This window comes from Carassius carassius, chromosome 44, assembly GCF_963082965.1.
Source record: "Carassius carassius chromosome 44, fCarCar2.1, whole genome shotgun sequence".
NCBI lineage: Eukaryota > Metazoa > Chordata > Actinopteri > Cypriniformes > Cyprinidae > Carassius > Carassius carassius.
In genome coordinates, this window is record NC_081798.1 from 9,734,128 (window position 1) to 9,757,515 (window position 23,388).

Below are 23,388 nucleotides of genomic sequence, written 5' to 3' on the forward strand. Positions count from 1 at the left end.
AAAAGATCCTAATCTACCATGGGTTAATACGTTATGTAAAGCTGCTGCTTTTGTTTTTGTGTCTTTAAACATTTGACAGACACATCTTGGACTGGATCTGATTTTATGTGGAAGAAAAACAAATCAAATTTTGAGAACCTTTTATTCCAGAACAGAACATTTTGAGCTTTTCATAAAAAAGGCCCAATAAAATGTGGACTTTTTTCCCTTCTCTACTGGTGGCAGTGAACAATTATTGAAGCTATAACCAGATTATTTTACTGTATAGTAAAATTTAATTGCATATAGATTAGATGGTATTAAATGAAAAGATCAAATCTGGTTTCCCAGTGATGAGCTGTTTATCAAGTCTCTTAAGTAGTATGGCTGCTTGAGCTGTGCATTGTCACATTGCACCTTTGTTCTTTCTTGTGATGTATTCTTTTAGAGGTTTTCTTTGCCTTTTTGTTTTATTTGAGTTTCTACTTGAAACTGAACAGACCAAACATTGCTCCATTTGAATGAAAGAAAATATCATGATAAAACATCACAAGATCATAAAATTCTGTCTTAACTATGGGATTAATGTACTTTAATTTCTGTCTCAGTTAGGTTACTGCACAGCATGTGTGGTTTACTGTTGTATATATTTGTTTGTTTCCTGTTTGACATGCCAGTCATGAATCGTGACATTTATTCTTCTGGCATGTGCACTATGATGCTGTCAAGATCAAGACCTCCAAAATATGTTTGTTTTAACCACTGGGCATAACGTGAAAATCCTCAATGTATGATATTTGGAGAACTACATGAATTTTTTTTTCTTTTTCTGGAAAAACATTTGTATTCAAGAGGAATAATATATTGGTGCTGTAATAAATCAGAGGTTGCTCAAAGCACATGTATTTTGAAATCTCATATACTGACGTGAATGCTAAATTTAGTCTTAGTGCATGATCAAGATGTATTGCTCAAGTTAAGCTTAATGACAGGGCAACATAAGCTCAACAGTGTTTTTATTTTTCATTTCAGACATTTTTTGTTTGGTACTATTAGCTTTTTCACAGGCTTTAAAAAACACATTTCTCTTTTACTCTGCGTACATGATCTAAGAGACTATATGGTATTTTACTCTACAATGTTCTCTCACGGTAGACCACTAAGGAACAATTGCATTAAAGCAGTAATGCCTTCTGGACAATATAAAGCTCTACAGAGCTGTTAAGTTAAACCTTCTCAATAACTATTAAATAACTTTTCCATAACCACTCAATAAATTAAAATGACATGTACAAAGTTTGTCATTAATTTACATTTCAGATTTTAAAAACACATCTGTGCATATTTTCTACATTACATGCATTTATATTTACACAGTGATCTCCACGCACAATTACAAGCTTTTTAACAAACACAGCCTTTCTTCAAAATAAAGGGCACATCTTAACTTAAAAAAGACACAAAATAGAGCTCTGTGTAAGCAGTGCCAAATATTTTCATTTAGTGGCACCTCACAGTAGGTTAAAACTGCCGTGGTAGTAAAACACCAGACGCTCAGAAGTTGGAATCTGATAAAGACGAAAAGCATATATGACCACGTAAGAATGATTAACCAGCAGCTCTAAGGGGAATAGAACTTTTTGTGCACATCCTAAATCCAGAAGGTTATCCAAGTAAACCGTAACAAAATTCTAGCACAAAGTTCCTGAATTGTACTGCCCAAATACTCTGGTGCATTGGCAACATAAGTGATACTATCACTTCACATTCAAGAAAACGGCCAAAAATGGACAAAACATTTCAACATACAGAAATAAGTGCAATTACAATAAGTGAATTTAACACATTCTTAAAATCTTGGTTGAATGAGAACATTTAAAGTTAACCAGGATTGATTTATGATGTGCCTTGAGTTATGGAGGATAGGAAAACATTATTTTAAAAAAAGAGCTTATTAATCTGCCTGTCACTGGTATAAAAACCAATAAATATCTGAATGTTATGAACGTACCTCCATTGGTATCTTACAGTCAGTTTAGACAAACATTTAAAGTGCCCCTATTATGCCTGTGATGAAAAGTTCATATTTTGGTTTTGGGAGTCCCCAACAACAAGGTCAAAAAATCTTATAATATGCATTTATTTTTTCATTATTTGCTCAACGGCTCCCAGACAATTCGCTCAATGATTAATTTTTCCAAGCTCTCCTTTGTGTGACGCTAATCTGCGGTGATTGGTCTGATTGATCTAATTTTCATTTCATCATTCCTGTAATGCCTGATAAAGCAGTGTTTGTGAGCGCAGTGCTGCTTTGTTTACAGCGTAACCAGGGAAACAGCTATTTTACTGCTCCTAAAGTGGCACCTAGTGGCAAAGAATAAATTAGCATTTTCATTCAGACCAACAGGAAAAGACCAACAAGTGGGCGGGGAATGTGCTAATGTTTCATGTTGACATCAACATGAAACGGCTTTGGATTGGTTTTTAAAATGACTCTTTTCAATGATTCAATGAGTCGACTCTTTCTTTCGAGAGACTGTGACTTTATAAACGGTGCACTTTCAGATTTAAAACTTTGCAGGATGTTTTCATTCACTCAGAGCTGTGTAACACACTGCATGAAAGGTGATTTTTAAAAATCCATAATAGGGGCACTTTTATAAAAGTCTTTTATATAAAATGTGAGGGGTTAAAGGTTGAGTTTTCCTTCACGTGGCTCAGGTGTGTCATCGCCCTGTCATATGCCATGTGTACTGACTTGCGCACATTCGGTTTCTTGCCCTCCATCAGACGCAGCCTGTCAACAGTGTCGTCAATGCCCATGTGATGGAGCTTGTCCAACGGCAGCCACTGCCTGATTGTCAATTAATAATAAAACGGTGACTTTAGTACACCTATAACAGACTTCGAAATATGTTTCATGAAGTGTATGTTTCTCCTTACCAGGTTCTTTTTGTATCAAAAAACAGCACAAGAAAGAACTTCTCCTCTGTCTCCTCCTGTCTTCGTTTACCCAGATCCAAAACATCTGCTGGAGGCACTGGGATGGGAATGCCGTTGTGAAGAATTCCTTCCCGGGGCATATTAGGATTGACAATCTGTTGAAAAGCATCGTTACTTAAGGCTAGGACAGGCTGGATATACATATATTCAAGGGTCTCATGTATATATTCAACACCATGTGATCCTTACCATTGCAGGGTATGAGGGGTATCCACGACATTTTGCCCAAACCAAGGTAAGAGGTTCCATCTCATCATTCTGAGAAGTTTCTTTGCCTACAAAAGTACAGACAATGATAGTTGTGCAAAACAAATGAAAGAGGAGCGATATAGTTTAAAGGTATTTGTTGTACTCACTTGCATTAGAAACTCCATTCTCCTCCTCACCGACAGGAACTTTGCTGAGAGCTGGTTTACCACGACTTCGTTTTGGAGGTGAGGAACTGCAGAAAACATTAGAAGATATACGATTTTAAAATGCAAAGCTCTTGTAGCAGGCACCTTGAACACCTGGTTCAGGTGTGATGTGATCCAATCTCAGGAGGGCAGGGCTAATTACAGGTGTAAAGGGTCCTGTTATATAACTGGTTTCCATCCACAAACTTTCAAGTAAATTTTGGATTGCTGCATAAAAATCTTGAAAATAAACAAAAAAACAAAATTCAAATATAAAAAGTGTGTGGATACATGTATTATTCGGAAAGCAATCATGAGCATGAACATATATAAAATATATTTGAAGTATTTCTAATGTAAAAATTGTTATACAAAGCTGAAGTTTTAGCACCCTCCAGTTTTCAGTGTCCTTCAGAAATCATTGTAATATGTTGATTTTCAGCTCAAGAAACATTTCTCAATATTAGCAATATTGAATTGTTTTTGGACATTTTTTGGATTCTCGGGATTCAGGGTTCGAAAGAACAGCATATATTTGAAATAAAAACCCTTCAGTTTAAATGTAATCAGTGGTCTGTCAAGGCAGATCAGATCACTTCAGACAGATGTTAACATCGAATCTAAACTGGGACCCTAGTGACAGCATTCAAAGCATGCTGAAAGCATCCATTACCTGTGTGCTGGGAAGGTGGGAGTGCAGCTTTCTGAATCTGATGAGTTGCCGCTCTGTCTCTTGAGTCCATTTGTGATGCCTACATAAAGAGCATTAGAGCACTTTAGCAAATTAAACACATCACAGTGGACAGCACTTAAATCACTGCTCAAAAAACTTGAGTTATCGCTTTAGTAAAGATATTCCAGTACCGTTTTCTTCAGGTGAAGAGTGGGCCTTTTCTCCTTCTCCATCCGAGCATGTGCTCAGTCCTCTGGACCTCAGCTGATGAGGGGACGGAGGGGGTGATTTTGGGGCTGGTGGTGCTGGCAATAATTTGGCTGGTGTGGTCTGCTTCAGCGATACATAATTTTCAGCTTTGCTGACTCCATTCTGCAATAAAATAGGCTTGTCCTTTGTTAGTCTGGTTCCATTTTTAGCTTTCTTAAAGAGAACCGACGTCCGACGACCCACACCCATCTTGGGCAAATCTGATGGGCTCTCTGTGGAGGAAACCCTGATCACTGCATCCTGGAAGTTCTCGTCGTCTTCTAAAGTCTGATCATGATTTTCTATCAGACCTCTTTCTTTTCCTTTTGCCCTCCGTTTTCTGCTACCAGGTTTATTTGACTCTGCTGGAGTGGTGGTCTGTCCCATCTCAAGGCAGAACATGGGCGGGTTTGGTGGAGCATCTCCAGGTAAAGGTGAAGAGGCCGGACAAGTGGGTTCCTGCACTTTTTGGGATGTTGATTTCCTTAAATCTTCAACCATGGAAATAAATTAATGATTAACTTAAATTTACATATAACTCATGAGGTTTGAATAAAGAACTCGTTATCTGTCGCTTTTCTGCCATGGTCTATTGTGGAAGCCCATTTGTGCCTCAATAAAACATTTTAAATAACAAATAGTAATCCTTGATGTTATTCTTAACTAAAATATAATTATATTCTTAAATAAAAAAAAATAAAAATTAAAAAATGAAATAAAAATATGAAATGAAAAACCTGAACTGACAAACTAAACTTGCAAATTAACTAAAATAAAGTTAAAGTAACAATTACTTAAAACGGAAAAAGATTCATTTAAAGCTTAATAAAAACTATAAAAAATAACAGAAGTGAAAAAATTTAAAATTACTAAAGAAAAAGTAAAAGAACAAAAGCTAATACAAATATATATATATATATATATATATAAATGCTACAATATTATATGAATAATATTAAACCAACACTGATAGTAAAATTGCCAGATATTTTTGCAATAAAAATATGAAGTTATGAATATGAAAAGTAGCTGCAATTATCTTTTTATGTATATATATATTTTTTTTACTGAGGCACAAATGGTATTCTTTGAAATAGAGACTTTGGTGGCATCCATAATATTATTTTTACTTACCTGAAAATTATATAGTACATAAATTATATAGCATGAAATTCTGAGAATAGCAGACATTTTCCAGGCATTTCTTACACTTCCTCTGGACATGATTAATCTGGTTTACTTTGCATTACCTGTTTTGGAGGTGTAATCCATCTTTTCCCCTTTAATTTTCCCATTCAGCAGTCGTGAGTTGCGGTCCCGGTGGCTGATTTTGTGACGGAGGCTGTTAATTTCTCTGCGCAGCAGGCGCATGCGTTTTGTGCGACCTCCGCTGGTGCGCATAGATGCCACCAGATCCAGTTTGTCCAGCAGGGTTTTCAGCTGCTCCTCACGACACATATGCACACGATTTTCAGGGTCCAAGAGCAAGTCAACTGTAAGTCATTTGATAGAAAGGAAAATGTAATGATTAATATTCAGGCAACGTGGGCTACATTTAATGTGATTTTCTTGAGCCTTTCTGAAGCTTTAAAATGACATGAAGGCAAGCATATAATTACAGAATCTACTTTTTTTTTTTGTCATTAAAAATATCTATATTTTTTATTGTCATTATTTTGGGGACTTTTGGTTTTGGAAGAAGCACACATGAATGTTCACCTTCATCCCACCAGGAGACTGTGGCGTTGTGTGTGCTGGCCTGTTCTGGCAGGTGCATGCCTGTGCTGGGATCAAGGCCGATGCTGAGAGCCTGAAGTTGGGCATGTCTCAGAATAGCTCCGCCCACCTCCCGAAGTTGCATGGCAGCTTTGTGGAACACTGTGTCATTGGAGTTGTATCTCAGACAGTTGGATATCATGAGATTGAAATCAGTTTCCAAGTCAGCCACCGATGAGTATTTATGGGCCTCCAGCTTGTCATGCATCGTAGAGAAGTCCATCGGCTCAGAAACAAACTCCAGATAGTCTGGAACCTGGGAAAACATTAAAAAGGATTTCCCCTGCTCTCTTTAAAAAAAAAGGTCAGTCTACAATGTACATACGTCGTGGCCATGGCTAAATGAAAGGAAATTTTAAAAACGCTTATTTCCTCACCTCCTTCAAATTGACCGGTGAGGTGAAAATATGATCAGTGTCTTTCTCCTGCAGCTGCTCCAGTGTAGAGCGCAGAAACACCAGCGCCGGGGTGAGCTGCAGCTCCAGCACAGCCTCCTGAAGTTTCATCTTACCAGATAAGAGAGCCAAATTAAACCGATGCTCTGAATTAGTAATTAACTCAGGCCTGTTCTGGCAATAAGTGATGGTTTGCAGAGAACAAGACAAAAGAACATTACAGACACAAAGGGATCGGTGTCACCTGTTCTCTTTTAAGCCTCTCCCTCTTTCTTATGAGCTCAATAAGAAGTCGAGCTTTTTCCAGGTCCTGACGAAGCTTCTGCCAGTACTTGAGCTCTTCTCTTACTGCCTGCAACTTTGCATCTGGCTCTCTCTAAAAATGAATAAAAAAAGTTAACATCTGTAAATGTAATGCACATACAAGCAATCTGAGGTCTTTTAACACACTCAATAAGTAATAATTACATCCTGTGCAGAATCCTATGAAGAATCCTATGCAAAAGATTTGAAAACATGGTCAAATTAGCCATAATATGTAATAAACAAACAAACATGGGGCAGGGAAAGTGTGAATGACGAGTGCTGCAAATTTGTAGAAATCGGCAGCGCTTTCTGTTGGCACAGATTCTGTGTGGGCTTGGTTATTAACAGTTGGAGAACACATTATTTATTTACACTCTTTACTGTCAATAAAAGCGTAATGTGTTACAGCACACTAACCTGCTCTGACTTCTGAGCCTGTAGATGAGAATGGAGCCGGCGGATGAGCGGCACTCCATTACGAGAGTGACGCTTTAGCAGCCAGTAATTGTGGAGCCTCTGCATAAACTGATTCTTCCTTTCAACAGAAACCCCTGTGCAAATCTTGTTGAGCCTATTTAAAAAATATCAGAAAGGCCTTTAGTTCAATTCTACATGAAACATTCACAACCTATTTCTCATCTGTAATGTAACACAGGATATCTAATTAAGTTCAATTCATCCATTAGGATTATAAAAAGAGAGTAGATGTGCTCGTAAAGTACTCTGAAATATGCCAATATCCAATTTTTTTAAGGCAAGGCTTGAAGGTCAAGTTTATCCACAAAAGCATCTTGATGTATCCAAATAATAATGCTTAATAAGTGTATATTTGTTTGCCGTTATCCCCATAACATTTTTACCAAGATTCAATCAAAAAGAACCATCCAAAAGCTTAGTTAAGGTTAAGTTAGGTTAAGTTTTTTTTATGCTTTTGAAAGAAGCCTCTTATGCTGATCAAAAATAAAGTAAAAATCATAAAACTGTCAAATATTATTATAATATAAAGCAGCTTTTATTTCATTAGAAATTTGTTGTTACAATGTAAAATAATTTACTGTCACTTTTGATCAATTTAATGCATCCTTACTAAATACATGTATGAATTTCTTTAAAAAATCTTACTGACCCCAAACTCCTAAAAAAGTAACCTTTAAAGGGTTACTCCACCCTGAAATGAAAATTGTCATTAATCACTTACCCCCATGTTGTTCCAAACCCGTAAAAGCTTTGTTCGTCTTCGGAACACAATTTAAGATATTTTGGATGAAAACCTGAAGGCTTGAGACTGTCCCATATTCTGCCAGGTAAATGACAGTGTCAAGGTCCATAAAAGGTATGAAAAGTTGTCATCAGAATACTCCATCTGCCATCAGATGTGCAATCTGGGTTGCAATCGACGGGAACACTTTTTGTAAGTGAAGAAAACTAAAATAATGACTTCAATAATTCCTTTGTCAACGGTCTACTCCGTGTCACTCCATATCACCGTGCTGCGTATGCTCTTCTGTGTCCTCTGCGCCACAAGGATGGCAGATGGAGTATTCTGATGACAACTTTTCATACCTTTTATGGACCTTGACACAGTTATTTACCTGGCAGTATATGGGACAGTCTCAAGCCTCCAGGTTTTCATCCAAATTATCTTAAATTGTGTTCGAAAGACGAACGAAGATTTTACAGGTTTGGAACAGGGGTAAGTGATTAATGACAAAATTTTCATTTTAGGATGGAGTATACCTTTAAAAGCCATTCTTGCTTAACATTATTTTCCAGCCTAGACTGTGTTTTAGGAAGATAAACAGTTTTCATTCAATTTGATGATGATTTTAGAATACAGTCACTTCAACACTGGCCAAATATAAAGAAGAAGATAAGGTTCTTCTACATGTTTAAAGTAAGTATGGCTGCATGATTAATCAAATGTGCGTCAGAAAAGCCGGTTATGTTATTAGTAGTAAATCTCCAGCACGTGCTTTCAGATGGAGCAGCATTTACTACACAGAGCCGTATTTCACCGACAAGATACACAAAATCACATTCATAATCGCGGATGATTTAATCACGCAATAATGAAATTGAAGAAATTGTTCTGTGATTATGAAAGCTGTTTGCATAGTTTGTCAGTGAACTTTGGCTCTGTGTAGTAAATGCTTCTCCATCTGAAAGCATGTGAAAATACCACATTAAATAACAGATTTTTACTCCAAACCCACTTTATAACGTCAGTCGAGTGTTTGAAATAAATTCTTCTGTGAAATGATGTGGCTTCTTACACAGAATAAGGCACGCAACATATTTCATAGTATTCTTAGCCGTGATAAAGGCTTTGTGATGTTGATTAGCATTGCATTATTATATACTTTATTATAATAAAAATTATAATAAGATGAAATCAGATAGGCCGTATATTGTCATAGTCGTGTGTTTATTAGTCACGCTGAATCAATGACAGCAGTTAAATCTTCTGTTTAGTCAGCAACTGCTATAGGGATTTCCTGGGTTTCTTCTTCAGGGCATATTTGGAGTTTCAGCACGAGAGCACCCTCTGGCCTTCGGATGAAGATTTACTACTGATCACAGAACCGTGCTTCACTGAGAGATATGCATGACAATCACAGCTTCTGCCTAATCATGATTTATCGCTTTTACGATCTAATTTAATCGTGCAGCCCTAACAGTAAGGTAAAATCAAAAGACCAGGCATAACAGACAAAAAAAATTTACCGAAAGGACGGAATCTGCGGCACCAGCAGGAGCGGCACTCCTGTTTTCCGCGAGGTTCCTGGCGGATTCTTCTGCGTTTTCCTCTGTTGTGAAGCAGAACCTTTTTTCCGCCCATTCTGGCTTTGCTGCAGTGAAGGTACTAATGTGTATGACCTCTGACCTCTGTTACCCCTGCCCCCAACCAACCCGTTGTCTTCATCCCCCTCTGTCTCCATCCCAGGAGGTGAGTGATTCTCGCAAAAAGCAGTCTTCTTCACAGTAAAAGTGGTGCCATGGGCGCCAGTCTCCCGCACAGGGTCGATTTTCATATAGAGCCCAGCTCTCTGGGCACAAGTAACATGAAATGCCCTGTAGCAGTTCGCTTTGTGGCACTGAATAGATGCCCCCCTGCCTTTCTGCTTGCACAGGTAACAGGTGAGCTTCCATCGCGCCGGAGGAATGTTATTCACTCCCTCCACAGGCTCCAGGAACACAGTGTTGGCAAAGCACACTTCAGGGATCCATATGGCACAGATGACGTGGGCCCAGCTTCCTTCACTGGTTTGCTTGAATGCACCTCCCCGATTGGGGCAGAGGACGCAATCAACGGGACGCGACGGAGACTGCAGACAGCGCCTGCACAGCCACTGACCCTCGGGGATGTAAGGCACCCCATAGCATTCCTGGTGCACAGCGAGGTTGCAGATGTCGCAGAACAGGATGACGTTGCTGTTGAGACACTCGTCGTCGAGGCAAACACAACAGTAGGCATCTTCGTCGATGGTGCTCTGGGACAGCGTCTGGCTGCGGGACTCCAAAATGGACTCACGCTCAAGTCGGTCAATCAGTAACTCGAACGTGTCAGGGGGGACTGAAGCGTGTCCATCGGACACACGCTTTTGATTGACCATCTCTAGCCAAGCCATGTCCTCCTCATCCATGTCATACTCTGCTTCATTGTCCAGCTCTTCCCCTGACTTCTCCATGAAGCGGTAATAAGCCACAGGAAGAGGAGGAGCCTCTGAAGCCGTGAAAGTGTCCACATTACGAAACGTAGGCTTAGGCAAGGGGGTTTGGTTATGAGCCACCTGGTTTTGTAAGCCATATTGAGAGCTTGATTTCTTTTTGGCTGTGTGTTTGCCATCTTTCCGCTTGCTTTTAGATGTGGTCTGTTTGTTTCCCTGTCTCTGCTCACTGTTCTCTTTGTTACTGTTGCATTCCGTCAGATCCTGAGCCAGCATCTCGTCTTCTGTTACAACAGAGAGCTGGTCACAGATGTTGATCCGGTGGAGCCGTCCTTCCAGCTCAATCTCCACCATTTTCTGAGCCTGTGCATATGTAAGTGTGTCTCTGGTTGTAGAGAAGTTCAGTCTGCATGGAGAAGGTGGACAGAGCAAAGCGTCTGTGTCAGCGAGGCTGGATGGACCAACCTGACCCTGATCCTTTCCTCTGACCATTCCTCTCCCAAAGCCTCCAGCCCTGGATTGGCCAACTCGTTTTCTTAACTTCCTCATTGGAGTCGTCCTCTATACAGATGCTAAAATACGAACGGACATAAGTACCTACAAAGATAAAAAGAATAAATATGTTACAAATATTGAGCAGATACTGCTTTAAAAAAACAAACAAACAAACAACAGACAAGACACTACAGGTCAGTTGTAAGGACTTACATACATCATCAATATCTACATTCTGATTTTTTTTTTTACAGAAGAGACTGTTCATTTGTCTTGGAAGGAATTTGCTTGGTTTTGTAACATTTAATTTCCCGCCCGTTGACAATATATTCTGATTTATGGAGTGATAAAAAAAAAATCCAAAATCCTCTCTGTAAAAACCTTTAACAAGTCAACAAAATAAAACAATTCCTGCTCTATCACTTTTTATAATAAAAAAAAACAAAAAAACAACAACATGCATGCAAATTAGTGCATATGGGTAGTTGACAAATAGGCAATACAAATTTTTTTTTAAAGGCCATTTTTGAAAAAGACATGCATATTTATATGGTCTGATCTTGAGAAAATATGAAGGGTCACTATCTGTCAATTCTATTATTATTATTATTATTATCTTTACATTTTTACTGAACTGTAGACTACCATAAATCTGTCCTATGGTGAGACATAAAAAATTAAGAAAATAAAATAACAAAAACCTCTTAATAATATACAAATAGCATGAGAGAGATTTATCTTCATTGTTAGACACTCATATTCATATAGTGTTACTTATTTAATATGAAATTATAATTAACAATTTTTTCCCATGACTTGCTGGACAATTTCAAGATTAGCATTAAAATGGTATAGCATTTTAGGATGAGTGATATTTATATCTGCCTTATCATCTCTCTACAGACTAAACAAGTTGTTAGTAATTCGCACGCTACACGTCACAAGGTAACACACTTGCATAATTCCCGCCCACAAACACTTCATTCTATTGACCACTGCTTCTCAAATCTCGGGGAGTTCAAACATTTTTTTTTTTTTTTACATCTAGGGGAGTATGCTGTTTATTTGGACCAGAGACTGAATCTTAGCACTGCTTTGAACTAATCATTTGAGAATCGTTGGAAAATTAGGTGATATTTTTAGAAAACTAAAGCGTTTTTAATCTTGCATGCATGTAATCATATGCAAGAGACTCCCAAAACAAGTAAAACATTGCATAATAGGGGCACTTTAACTAGCAGCTACTCTGGTCCTTCATGGTGTATTTGCCGTGACAAAAGTATATGCTTTATTGTGAACAATAAACAATTACTCAAACGAGAAGATAAACATTTACAGCATGCATGTCACTCCATTTGAAACGTTGGAAATAAATGTATAGCAGGCGAACCAATAGAGTGCTTTGCACATATCACGTGAATAATTCGAACCAATCACCGGGCAGACCTTCAAATTTTCCTCGACCCAGCTGACGTAGTTCGGTTGCAGAGCGCTAAATACCAATCCTGAAGCGAGACAGGCGAGTCAGCCATTTTAGCAGGGCTGATGGACAGTCTCAACCTTGATTGTTTTTCCTGATAACAAACTCTGACGGTGTAATATTACTTATTTACACTTCATTTGCCAAACGACAAATAACTGCACATGACGCTATAGTTATTTGCAAGTCGTTTGCATGCAATGCCGTGTGAGTATCTGCACAGAAAAGGCACTTGTGTGTATCGTTAATAAAGCGCCGTGTAGTCAGCAAAGCAGCGCCTTTCAATGCTGTAGCCATGTTTAGAGAGTGCAAACAAGCAAGCAACCGCAGCGCTACCCGACCCCGTGACATTACGGTTTATAGAAAACCGTGGAAAATAAATCCGCAAACTTACTCTTTTATCGATCGCTCGAAACGACAGATAATGCCGGTCATATCCAGGAGCGACAGCGTCCTCTTCTGTAGCAAGACGGGCTTCCTCAACCCTCCATTGAAGAGACTTCCCACAAAAACGTTTCTAAACACACATCCCGGCTCTTTACACAACACTAACACCTTGACATGGTGCCCGAGTGTTTCAAATAGGCGCCTGACATTATTGCAGAGTGTATCGGGTGCATTGAACGTTGGTTTGTAATTAAATTGGCAAGAAAAATACGCCCCTTTAGAAAAAAGGTTTGCACTTGGCGCGCGCATCATGCGCACTGGTCTGCGATTGGTCGAAATGGTCACCGTGAGGCCGTGAATTCTCAAAGAAGCCAGTAGAAACTGAGAACGATGAGAAAAACAACGCGGTTGACTTCCCTCTTATGTTTGCGCGCATAGACTACATGTTCACATGCTACATAAACGTCCGTGTAAAGTATGGTACATTGTGGGGGAAAAAAACGTAATTTCTTGACGATAGTCGACACCGTAGTTAATAATAATCCAGATAATAATAATGATACTACTAATAATAATATTACTACTAATAATAATATTATAATGATCTTTAAAGAAAAAAATGTCCTTTCCACTTTCCTCTGAATATAAAGACCATCTTTTAATAGTTCTGTATGTGATTTTTGTCCACTTACTATCCATTGTTATTATTATTATTAGGCATATAATTAATATTATTTATTGTTTTATTTTACAACCTACAATTATTTAATCTTTTCTTATTTCATCTGAATATATAAATACCATCTTTAATGCACTGTATACACTTTATGCATGTATAGAATGCATTAGTTTATTCCCCAAACATTGGTGTTGGAGGGCACACTAGTTAGCTTTTATATCGGTATTGGCCCATACCAACCTAAGACATAATAATAATAATATAGGTAATAATAATAAGAATAATGTTTTAAACTTTATTTTAGTCCTTTCCATTTTCCTCTGAATATAAAGACCATCTTTAATGATAGCCTACTGTATGTGAATTTTGTCCACTTACTATTTTTCAGATTTATTTTATGTTATTATGTAATATGTTTGAACAACCTGAAAATAGTTAATCTTTTATTTTCTTCCCCCTGCATATATAAACACCATCTTTTAATGTGTATATACACTTTATGCATGTAAGTAGGCTATATGCTTTATCATTTCCTCCAGATACACGGGTGTTAGAGGGCACACTTATTATATTCAATATTGGGCCATACTGACCTAAGACACTGAAATTTCACACAAATGTGACCCTGGACCACAAAACCAGTCATAAGTCATACGGTTATATTTGTAGCAATAGCCAACAATATACACTGTATAGGTCAACATTACATTTTTTTCTTTTATGCCAAAAATCAATACGATATTAAGTTAAGATCATGTTCCACGAAGATATTTTATAAATTTCCTACCGTAAATATATAAAAACATAATTCAAATGCGATTTTCTAAATATTTAGATTTTTTTTTTTTTTTTGCTCCCTCAGATTCCAGATTTTCAAATAGTTGTATCGTGGACAAATATTGTACTATCCTTATTTATTCAGGTTTCAGATTATGTATAAATCTCAATAAAAAAAATAAAATAAAAAAAGACACTTATGACTGGTTTTGTGGTCCAGGGAAACAAATTTTAAAATCAAAATTTCACATATTTTCAATCTCGTATCTAACATATTCTGGAAGTATATCGTATTTATGATTCTTCCGGCTCTAGCATATTCTATCAACCCCCATTTTATTCTAAGTGTTTGGATGACTTTCTCCACCCCCCAAAACCCATTGGCTTTTCCCAAGCCTTTAGTGGGAACCCTCTAATTCATTAGTGTAAAGCACACCACTGTCTTGATCGGCGTCAGTGTCAGTGGAATTTCACCGCAAGACATCATGGTAAGTGTGAGACTTGGAGGATGCAGTTTGATTGATAGATCCTTAGAAAGCCATTAATGTCTGTTTGATTTGAAGTTTGCTGGAGCTCTGAAAATGCATTTGTGGTCATATGGTAGAAATTTATGTATTATTACTAGTCATAAACCTCAACAAAATATTAAGAAGTCATATAAAATGTGTCTTTTTACATTTCTTTTACATTTTATATATGCATATTTTACTTTCTAAAACATTTTTATATTAAAATATGTATATATATATATATATATATATATATATATATATATATACATACATATATATATATATATATATACATACATATATATATATATATATATATATACATATATATATATATATATATATATATATATACATATATATATATATATATATATATATATATATATATATATATATATATATATATATATATATATATATATAGAATTTGTTATTATGTGTATTATGTGTTAATACAAAAGGGAAAGATGGCTATTTAGTATTAATAATTGTAATAAAATAGACAACACAGCATTTATTGCAAAAAATAATAATAATATGTATATTTGAATATACAAATGTTTTTAGATGTATTAACATGTAAACAGCCGGTTGTCTGTTTGGCTTGCAGGTCAGGATCAGCAACATGGGAATTGTCTCTTTATGCATAGTATTGCTGCTGGGGTTAGAGATCTGCATAGCAGGTATTACCAAAGTTTGTTGATATATATACGGATAAATAATGTATTCTTGCATTCTGCAGATACTACGTTTTTGTCTTATGTGAAATTGTTATTATGTAATGGCATCACACAGAAGCACATCAAATTATTACTAAGTTCTGTTTCTGTATGAAATACAATAGAGTCATTGGTGACTTTTATGGCATCACATGTAATTTCATAAACAGCAGCTACGATGAAATCTGTGCCAACTCGTCTTGTCCTCACCGCGTGAAGTTCTTGAATTTCACAGACCTGTCATATGATAAATGGCTGAACAGTCAGCTGGGCACATCATCAAAGATAGTGACCACATCCTGCTTGGCACACTTCATACCCAATTCTGACAGAGAGGAAGTCAGCCAGCTGAAACCCTCTGGAAAACGGTTATAAATCAATTCAAAGACTTGAAAAAGCAGAACAGTGTTTAAGACATGCCAAGCTATGACAGCACGTCGAGGGCCCTCTGTGTCTGTCATAAATTCAATAGGAGGAGCTGATGAGTGTCAACATCACATGGTGCTGATGGAGTCCTGAGGGCCTTGCTCAACTTCAGCTTCAGATACTCTTTGACTGCCCTTACCAAGCCTTCATGATCAAGTGACAGAAAACAGTAACTCCAATTAGTCACAGCTCAGCCCTGCAATGAGATTATTGTCTCTCACAAAAAAAAAGTAGGAAAAACACAGCCAAACTTTGTGGGCTCCGGAAACCAGGAAGCTGTCTAAGAGAGCATCAAACGCAGCCGGGCCATTCACTCATCATTATCTCCCTGAGACTCGCAGACTGAGTGAGGATGGGGCTGCTGGACAAAAGCTTCTCTGATGACTCTGGCTAATTTAAGATGGAGCTATTTGTGACACAAATGCAGCAGGAAGTGGGACTCCCAGCCAGAGGACTGATTTGGCAGATCAATAGAGGAGCCACTGAAATCTTGGCCATGTCTTTCTGTGTCAACTTGAGGTCACTTTTGAACAAACACACACTTGAACAGATCTGAGGTTTTCAAATGTGTTTACTCAGTAGGACTCTGTTTTGTTTATCGACTTCAATCCCTTCATATTTATTGATGTTATGAACTGGGTTCTGTGATGTGATTCTTATATTATCTACACAAAAGTTTGGGTTCAGAAAGATGTTTTTTCTTTTTGAAAGAAATGAATACTTGAATGCAGCAAGGATGCATTAAAGATTTAACTTTCTATTCATGGTTTCCACAAAAAAAAAATTATGTTGTCAACACTGATAATTAGAACAATGTTTATTGAACTGCAGATCAGCTATTGAGATTAATATTTCATATTTCTGAAGGATCATGTGACACTGAAGACTGGAGTGATGGCTGCTGAAAATTCAACGTTGCCAACATGAATAAATGAGATTTTAAAACATATTAAAACAGAAAACAGCTACTGTATTTTAAATTGTAATAATTCACACAATATACTGTATTTTTGATCAAATGAATGCAGCATTGTTAAGCAAATAAGAGACTTCTTTTAAAAAATCTCCACCGACTCCACACTTTTGAGTGATAGCGTATGTAAACGTATTTGTATTCATAATAAATGAATTATATTAATAATATAATGTTTCCATTTCAGCAAGGCAAGAACTGATAGTTACCACCATCAAGGTAATATTAAAAAAGTAAAACATGATAAAACGTTATGTTATTATGTATTTTCACATCATTTATAATAACATTAATTTCATTGTGTTAATAATTTATTATTTACATCATATTCATTTTGGATTACAGCAAGACCCCTACACAATGAGCAAGGGCTCGCAGTTGGAAGGCTACTGTATGGATCTGCTCACTGAGCTGGCTAAGAAACTGGGTTTCAAATACAAAGTTCACCTGGTGAAGGATGGAGCGTATGGTCGGCAGGATGAAAGTGGAAACTGGAACGGAATGATCGGGGAGGTTGTTAGAGGGGTATGTGATGAATTTTACAGAAAAATACAAAGTAGCACTGGTACTGTACTGATGCATATAAACTGAAAAATCATCTTGATGATAATAATCCTTCCTAAACCTTCCATATATTTTGTTCACAGGAAGCTGATCTCGCCGTGGCTCCCCTCACTCTCACTGCGGCCCGTGAGAAGGCAGTGGGAATGACAAAACCTTACATGCAGACCGGAATCAGTATCCTCCTCCGCAAAGATATCGTTTCGGAGGAGGCCGGGTTTTTTGACTTCCTCTCCCCCTTCTCTGGGGAGACCTGGTTCGGCATCCTGATTGCATACTTTGTGACTGCAGTCTGCATCTGCATTGTGGGAAGGTCAGAGAAAGAAGGAGAACACCACAGACACATAGAACAAGAGCCCTTACTTATTTTCGACACAAAACATTTTATTAGTATAGCTTAAAACCGTTCTCCAGGATGGTTTCTGAATACGATTCTGAAACTCAATTCTATATTTGTCTTTTTATGTCAAGGTTGAGTCCATGTGAGTGGAGTCAGCCTGAGACAGAGCCAAATCACTTCACTCTCCTCTACAGTTTGTGGTACGCTGCGGGAGCCCTAAGCCTGCAAGGTAATCATGTATGAATCATGTATAATTCTATGAATGGATTGGCAGTTTTTAGTGGTTATACACTGAAAAGCACAAAGTCTTGACCCTTCGAATGCAGGATATATTTCATCATCTGTCCACTGTCAACCATATCCCTTATGGCCATTTTGATATTTTTTTTTGCTATACATTTTCCAAAATCTGTGGAATCTTCACAACATTTAATTAATATCAAGCATCACAATAATTACGTAGTATTTGTATTAATATTATGAATTAGCGTTTGTTCTTATTTTTTTAAATCAATTTTAATTTAGCTTTTTGCTTTTGTCATTTTTCTTTTTTTTTATAATACTATTTAAGTAAAATTTTAGTTCTTATTTATTTGCAGATGCTTCAGCTTAAACTTCAGCTTTTAATGTAATATTTATATTATTTCAACTTTATTTCAGTTTTCCAGTTTTTTTAATATTTTATTTTATATTACTATTTAGGTTTATGTTTTAGTTTTAGTTCAGTTTTGTAATTTTCATTCAGTGTGTTTTTCATCTAATAATTATTTTATTTCTGCTTTACTTCAGTTAACAAAAATGTTTTAATGACTTTAGTTCATGCTACTGTTATGATACTGTTGTATAGTTAATAGACCAGCTACTAAAGCAGCAGCTTTTAAAAAGATGCCAAACAGGAAGTGAAGCTCTGTCTTAGAGATGCTTTGGTATAAAAACAAAACTTGGAAAATCTCATCACCGCCATGCCCTTACAGAGTCTGCAAAAAACACCTGCACCTCCTACTTATCAAAATATATAAGCAATAATATACTTATATCCTTATATACTTAAAACAGGAATATGTAGCCTTAAAATGTATTTTCCACATACTGTATAGTCAGCATTACAAGGTATGGTTCACTGGGGTGCTTTGCCCTTTATTGCTGCCTGCAGCTATTTTTCTATCTAAACTACTTTTCAGCCATTGTTAATGGAAGGATAACATAATTTCCTCTCATTTGTTTTGCTTTCTGCAGGTGCAGGCCCTCACCCTAAAGCTGTGTCAGGAAGGGTTATCAGTTGTACCTGGTGGTTGTTTGCCCTGGTGCTCCTGGCCTGTTATTTTTCCAGCCTCAGTTCCTCTCAGGGGCCTGACTCTGCACCGCTCATGATTAAAGGTTTTGAGGACTTGGCTAATCAGGACGTAATAGAATATGGAACACTTGCCGGCTCCTCAACTCTTGCTTTCTTTAAGGTCTGAACACATGAATTATTTCATCACATTTCTTTCAGATTACTCAAATTCATTCCTACCAGATGGTACAGAAAAGTTTTCCTAATGTATTTTCTTTTTGCACAGAACTCAAATAACCCATCTTACCGTCGTATCTATGAGCACATGGAGCGGAGAAAGAGTTTTGTGTCCTCCATGGATGAGGGTGTCCAGAGAGCAAAGGAAGGAAACTATGCTTTTATTGGAGAATCAGTTTCCTTGGACTTGGCTGTGGCACGCCATTGTGAACTGATCCGGGCTCATGAGGTCATCGGGATGAGAGGTTACAGCATTGTAACTCCTCTTGGTGAGACAAAGATTTTTTATGTAGTTTTAAATGGATTTACACTGGAAAAAAGATTTTCCAAAGCTGTAAATAAAGATTATTGGAGTATGTTTTAATAAAAAATACTAGTCTTAGTTTTTCCTCTCTTACAGGATCTCATGTTAGAAACAGTATCTTTAGTTATTTTTGAAATATACTAAATTTTCTGAGTGAAATTTTAAAGTTATGTTGTTCAAAGGAGTTAAAAAATGTATACAATAAAGCTATAGTTTATCACAAAATATGAAAATGTATTCATGGACAGGCCATCAAAAATGAGTTTATTTCTTCAGAGCAGATTTGGAGAAATTTTGCATTACATCTCTTGCTCTCCAAATGGATCCTCTGAAGTGAATGGGTGCTGTCAGAGTCCAAACAGCTGACAAAAACATCACAATCACAAGTAATGCACACATCTCATTCTGACAGCACCCATTCCATTGAGGCTCCATTGGTGAGCAGATTTTCTCTAAATCTGTTTTTATAAAGAAACAAACTCATCTATAGCTGGGTTCCACATACAACCCGAATTCCGGAAAAGTTGGGACGTTTTTTAAATTTTAATAAAATGAAAACTAAAGGAATTTCAAATCACATGAGCCAATATTTTATTCACAATAGAACATAGATAACATAGCAAATGTTTAAACTGAGAAATTTTACACTTTTATCCACTTAATTAGCTCATTTAAAATTTAATGCCTGCTACAGGTCTCAAAAAAGTTGGCACGGGGGCAACAAATGGCTAAAAAAGCAAGCAGTTTTGAAAAGATTCAGCTGGGAGAACATCTAGTGATTAATTAAGTTAATTGATATCAGGTCTGTAACATGATTAGCTATAAAAGCTTTGTCTTAGAGAAGCAGAGTCTCTCAGAAGTAAAGATGGGCAGAGGCTCTCCAATCTGTGAAAGACTGCGTAAAAAAATTGTGGAAAACTTTAAAAACAATGTTCCTCAATGTCAAATTGCAAAGGCTTTGCAAATCTCATCATCTACAGTGCATAACAAAAAGGAAGCCATATGTGAACATGGTCCAGAAGCGTCGTCGTGTCCTGTGGGCCAAGGCTCATTTAAAATGGAATAGTGTTTTATGGTCAGACGAGTCCAAATTTGACATTCTTGTTGGAAATCACGGACGCCGTGTCCTCCGGGCTAAAGAGGAGGGAGACCTTCCAGCATGTTATCAGCGTTCAGTTCAAAAGCCAGCATCTCTGATGGTATGGGGGTGCATAAGTGCATACGGTATGGGCAGCTTGCATGTTTTGGAAGGCTCTGTGAATGCTGAAAGGTATATAAAGGTTTTAGAGCAACATATGCTTCCCTCCAAACAACGTCTATTTCAGGGAAGGCCTTGTTTATTTCAGCAGGACAATGCAAAACCACATACTGCAGCTATAACAACAGCATGGCTTCGTCGTAGAAGAGTCCGGGTGCTAACCTGGCCTGCCTGCAGTCCAGATCTTTCACCTATAGAGAACATTTGGCGCATCATTAAACGAAAAATACGTCAAAGACGACCACGAACTCTTCAGCAGCTGGAAATCTATATAAGGCAAGAATGGGACCAAATTCCAACAGCAAAACTCCAGCAACTCATAGCCTCAATGCCCAGACGTCTTCAAACTGTTTTGAAAAGAAAAGGAGATGCTACACCATGGTAAACATGCCCCGTCCCAGCTATTTTGAGACCTGTAGCAGAAATCAAAATTGAAATGAGCTCATTTTGTGCATAAAATTGTAAACTTTCTCAGTTTAAACATTTGCTATGTTATCTATGTTCTATTGTGAATAAAATATTGGCTCATGTGATTTGAAAGTCTTTTAGTTTTCATTTTATTAAAATTTAAAAAACGTCCCAACTTTTCCGGAATTCGGGTTGTAAAACATTTAAGAATAAGCACTGTTTTCGTCACTTCCTGATAAACGGTCACTAAATATCACTAAGTAGGAGAAGCCACTGAATATAATAATTTTTATATATATTATAAATTACTTGCTCCTAAGAGCGAGTCATTGCTTTCAGAGGTGGATGCCTGCTGTTTGGGAATGCAGTCGTGTAAGGCAGCTCTGGGAGGCAATTATACAGAAATATACTTTGACGACATACTTTGCTAGGACATTTAAGAATGGTCATATCATTTCAAATGCTGTGAAAAAACAACGAGATCGGTCCACTGGTTAGTCAGGTAATGCAATCCCGAAGCGTGAGAGTCACATGACTTTTTGATGCGCGTGGAGGAATTTATATGCAAAACGCATTTCCATCTCCCATTATTCACATTAACCCTTTTTCGACAAGGTCAAAAACTACCCGAAGCCAGTGTAATTTATTTATTTTAAATGTAAATGGATTTTTTTCTGAATTTTTATGTTATACTTCAAATTAAAATTTTTGCATGAACTATTGTTTTAAAATTTACAAAAAGAAATACTTTTGGTTGAATTATTTGTTCAAAGAGAGACATAAGACATGTTGCCGTTGCTGCAGTTCAGTCTGCAGTAAATGGTTTTAATGCCACAGTATTTCTGGAACAGGATCTCCAATGCTGAAGAACCTGAGTGTCGCCATCCTGCAGCTGAGTGAGGCTGGGGAGCTGGCGTACCTGCGCACTAAGTGGTGGGCCAGCAGCTGTATACCGGATAGTGCCAAAGGCTCGTCTCTGAGGGCCCATGGCATGAAGGGCATCTTCCTGGTTCTGGCTATAGGCCTTGGGATTGGAGTGCTGCTGTCCTTGTTTGAACTCACCTCAAAGTCTCGCAGCACTGCAGGGGAGCAGAAGGCAAGTAATGCCAATATAAACACAAACAAACACTTACATCTCAATGAACTACCATACCAGGAAGAAAATTGACATTTTTCATTGCTGTTAAATTTACTGTAGCACATTTCAATATGTGTTTTTGTTCATGATAATAGAGTCTGTGAAAATAAACCTGTTCTCATCGATGCAGAAATCCTGCTGTGCAGTTTTGACTCAGGAGCTGAGCCAGCGTTTGAGAATGACCAACACACAAGGAGACCAGGAAACCTCAGACAAAAACAAGGCATAAAATGCTCAACAACTCTAATGTAATATGCAAGTCTTACATTATTAGGTTTGTACATTATCTGGTGCAAGGTATCAATACTATTTCCCAAGTTAGAAAATTCAACTTTTTAACCTTTCATATTTTTAACTGATTTAGATAAGCTGTACTTAAACTTCAGAGATTATAATACATAATCTTATTTTCTTTTCTTTTTACATTTAAGTAAAATTTTCTCTACAATGAAGATGCAATGAGAAACGCAAAATCTCATGCACTGCATTGTATAAGATCAATCTTGAAACAATATAGAAACAGAATTTTTTAGACCAGTATTATGACACAAAAATGTTAAATGTGAAATCTTTTTTGCGAATGAATGACAAAGATTGGAGACAACTGAACAGAGTAAATTTGATTTTTATGTTTGTTAAATGCTGTACATCAGAGGAAATGTTTGTAATAAATTTAAAAATGCAAAGAAAATGTCTATTAAAAGTAAAAATTACAAGTAACATATTACAATTGTTCTGTAATTCAAACATAGAAAGCACATACATTTATGTTAAATAATAATAATAAAAAGACTTACTGTCACAAAAGAGGTATGCATTCTAGCACCACATTAATGAATTAATAAACTTTATCTAACATCAAAGTGTGACTGTATTTTTAACAAACATGAGAAACATATGTTTAGTTTTCAATTCTGAATTGCAGCTTCCAAATGCAGTCCAAGTGTAACATTCCAGGGCCCTTTTAGAAAAAA

At 36.9% G+C, this 23,388-nt stretch overlaps 2 protein-coding genes across 2 annotated transcripts; one reads left to right on the plus strand and one right to left on the minus strand.

Annotated features, from left to right (window-relative positions):
- Positions 1 to 978: 978 nt before the first annotated feature.
- On the minus strand, positions 979 to 13,088 carry LOC132126432 (bromodomain and PHD finger-containing protein 3-like). Its single transcript, XM_059537681.1, has 13 exons — positions 12,814 to 13,088; positions 9,501 to 11,041; positions 7,194 to 7,347; positions 6,715 to 6,846; positions 6,453 to 6,581; positions 6,019 to 6,331; positions 5,540 to 5,792; positions 4,242 to 4,783; positions 4,051 to 4,129; positions 3,339 to 3,424; positions 3,172 to 3,257; positions 2,923 to 3,077; positions 979 to 2,833 (listed from the first exon to the last, which is right to left on the minus strand). Exons 2-13 carry the CDS (start codon positions 10,991 to 10,993, stop codon positions 2,650 to 2,652), a joined length of 3,606 nt encoding a protein of 1,201 aa, XP_059393664.1. The 5' UTR covers positions 10,994 to 11,041; positions 12,814 to 13,088; the 3' UTR covers positions 979 to 2,649.
- Positions 13,089 to 14,617: 1,529 nt separating this feature from the next.
- Positions 14,618 to 23,136, plus strand: si:dkey-183j2.10 (probable glutamate receptor). Its single transcript, XM_059537683.1, has 10 exons — positions 14,618 to 14,750; positions 15,388 to 15,460; positions 17,083 to 17,114; positions 17,241 to 17,420; positions 17,543 to 17,769; positions 17,928 to 18,025; positions 19,033 to 19,250; positions 19,356 to 19,575; positions 22,128 to 22,372; positions 22,545 to 23,136. Exons 1-10 carry the CDS (start codon positions 14,748 to 14,750, stop codon positions 22,641 to 22,643), a joined length of 1,395 nt encoding a protein of 464 aa, XP_059393666.1. The 5' UTR covers positions 14,618 to 14,747; the 3' UTR covers positions 22,644 to 23,136.
- Positions 23,137 to 23,388: the final 252 nt, after the last annotated feature.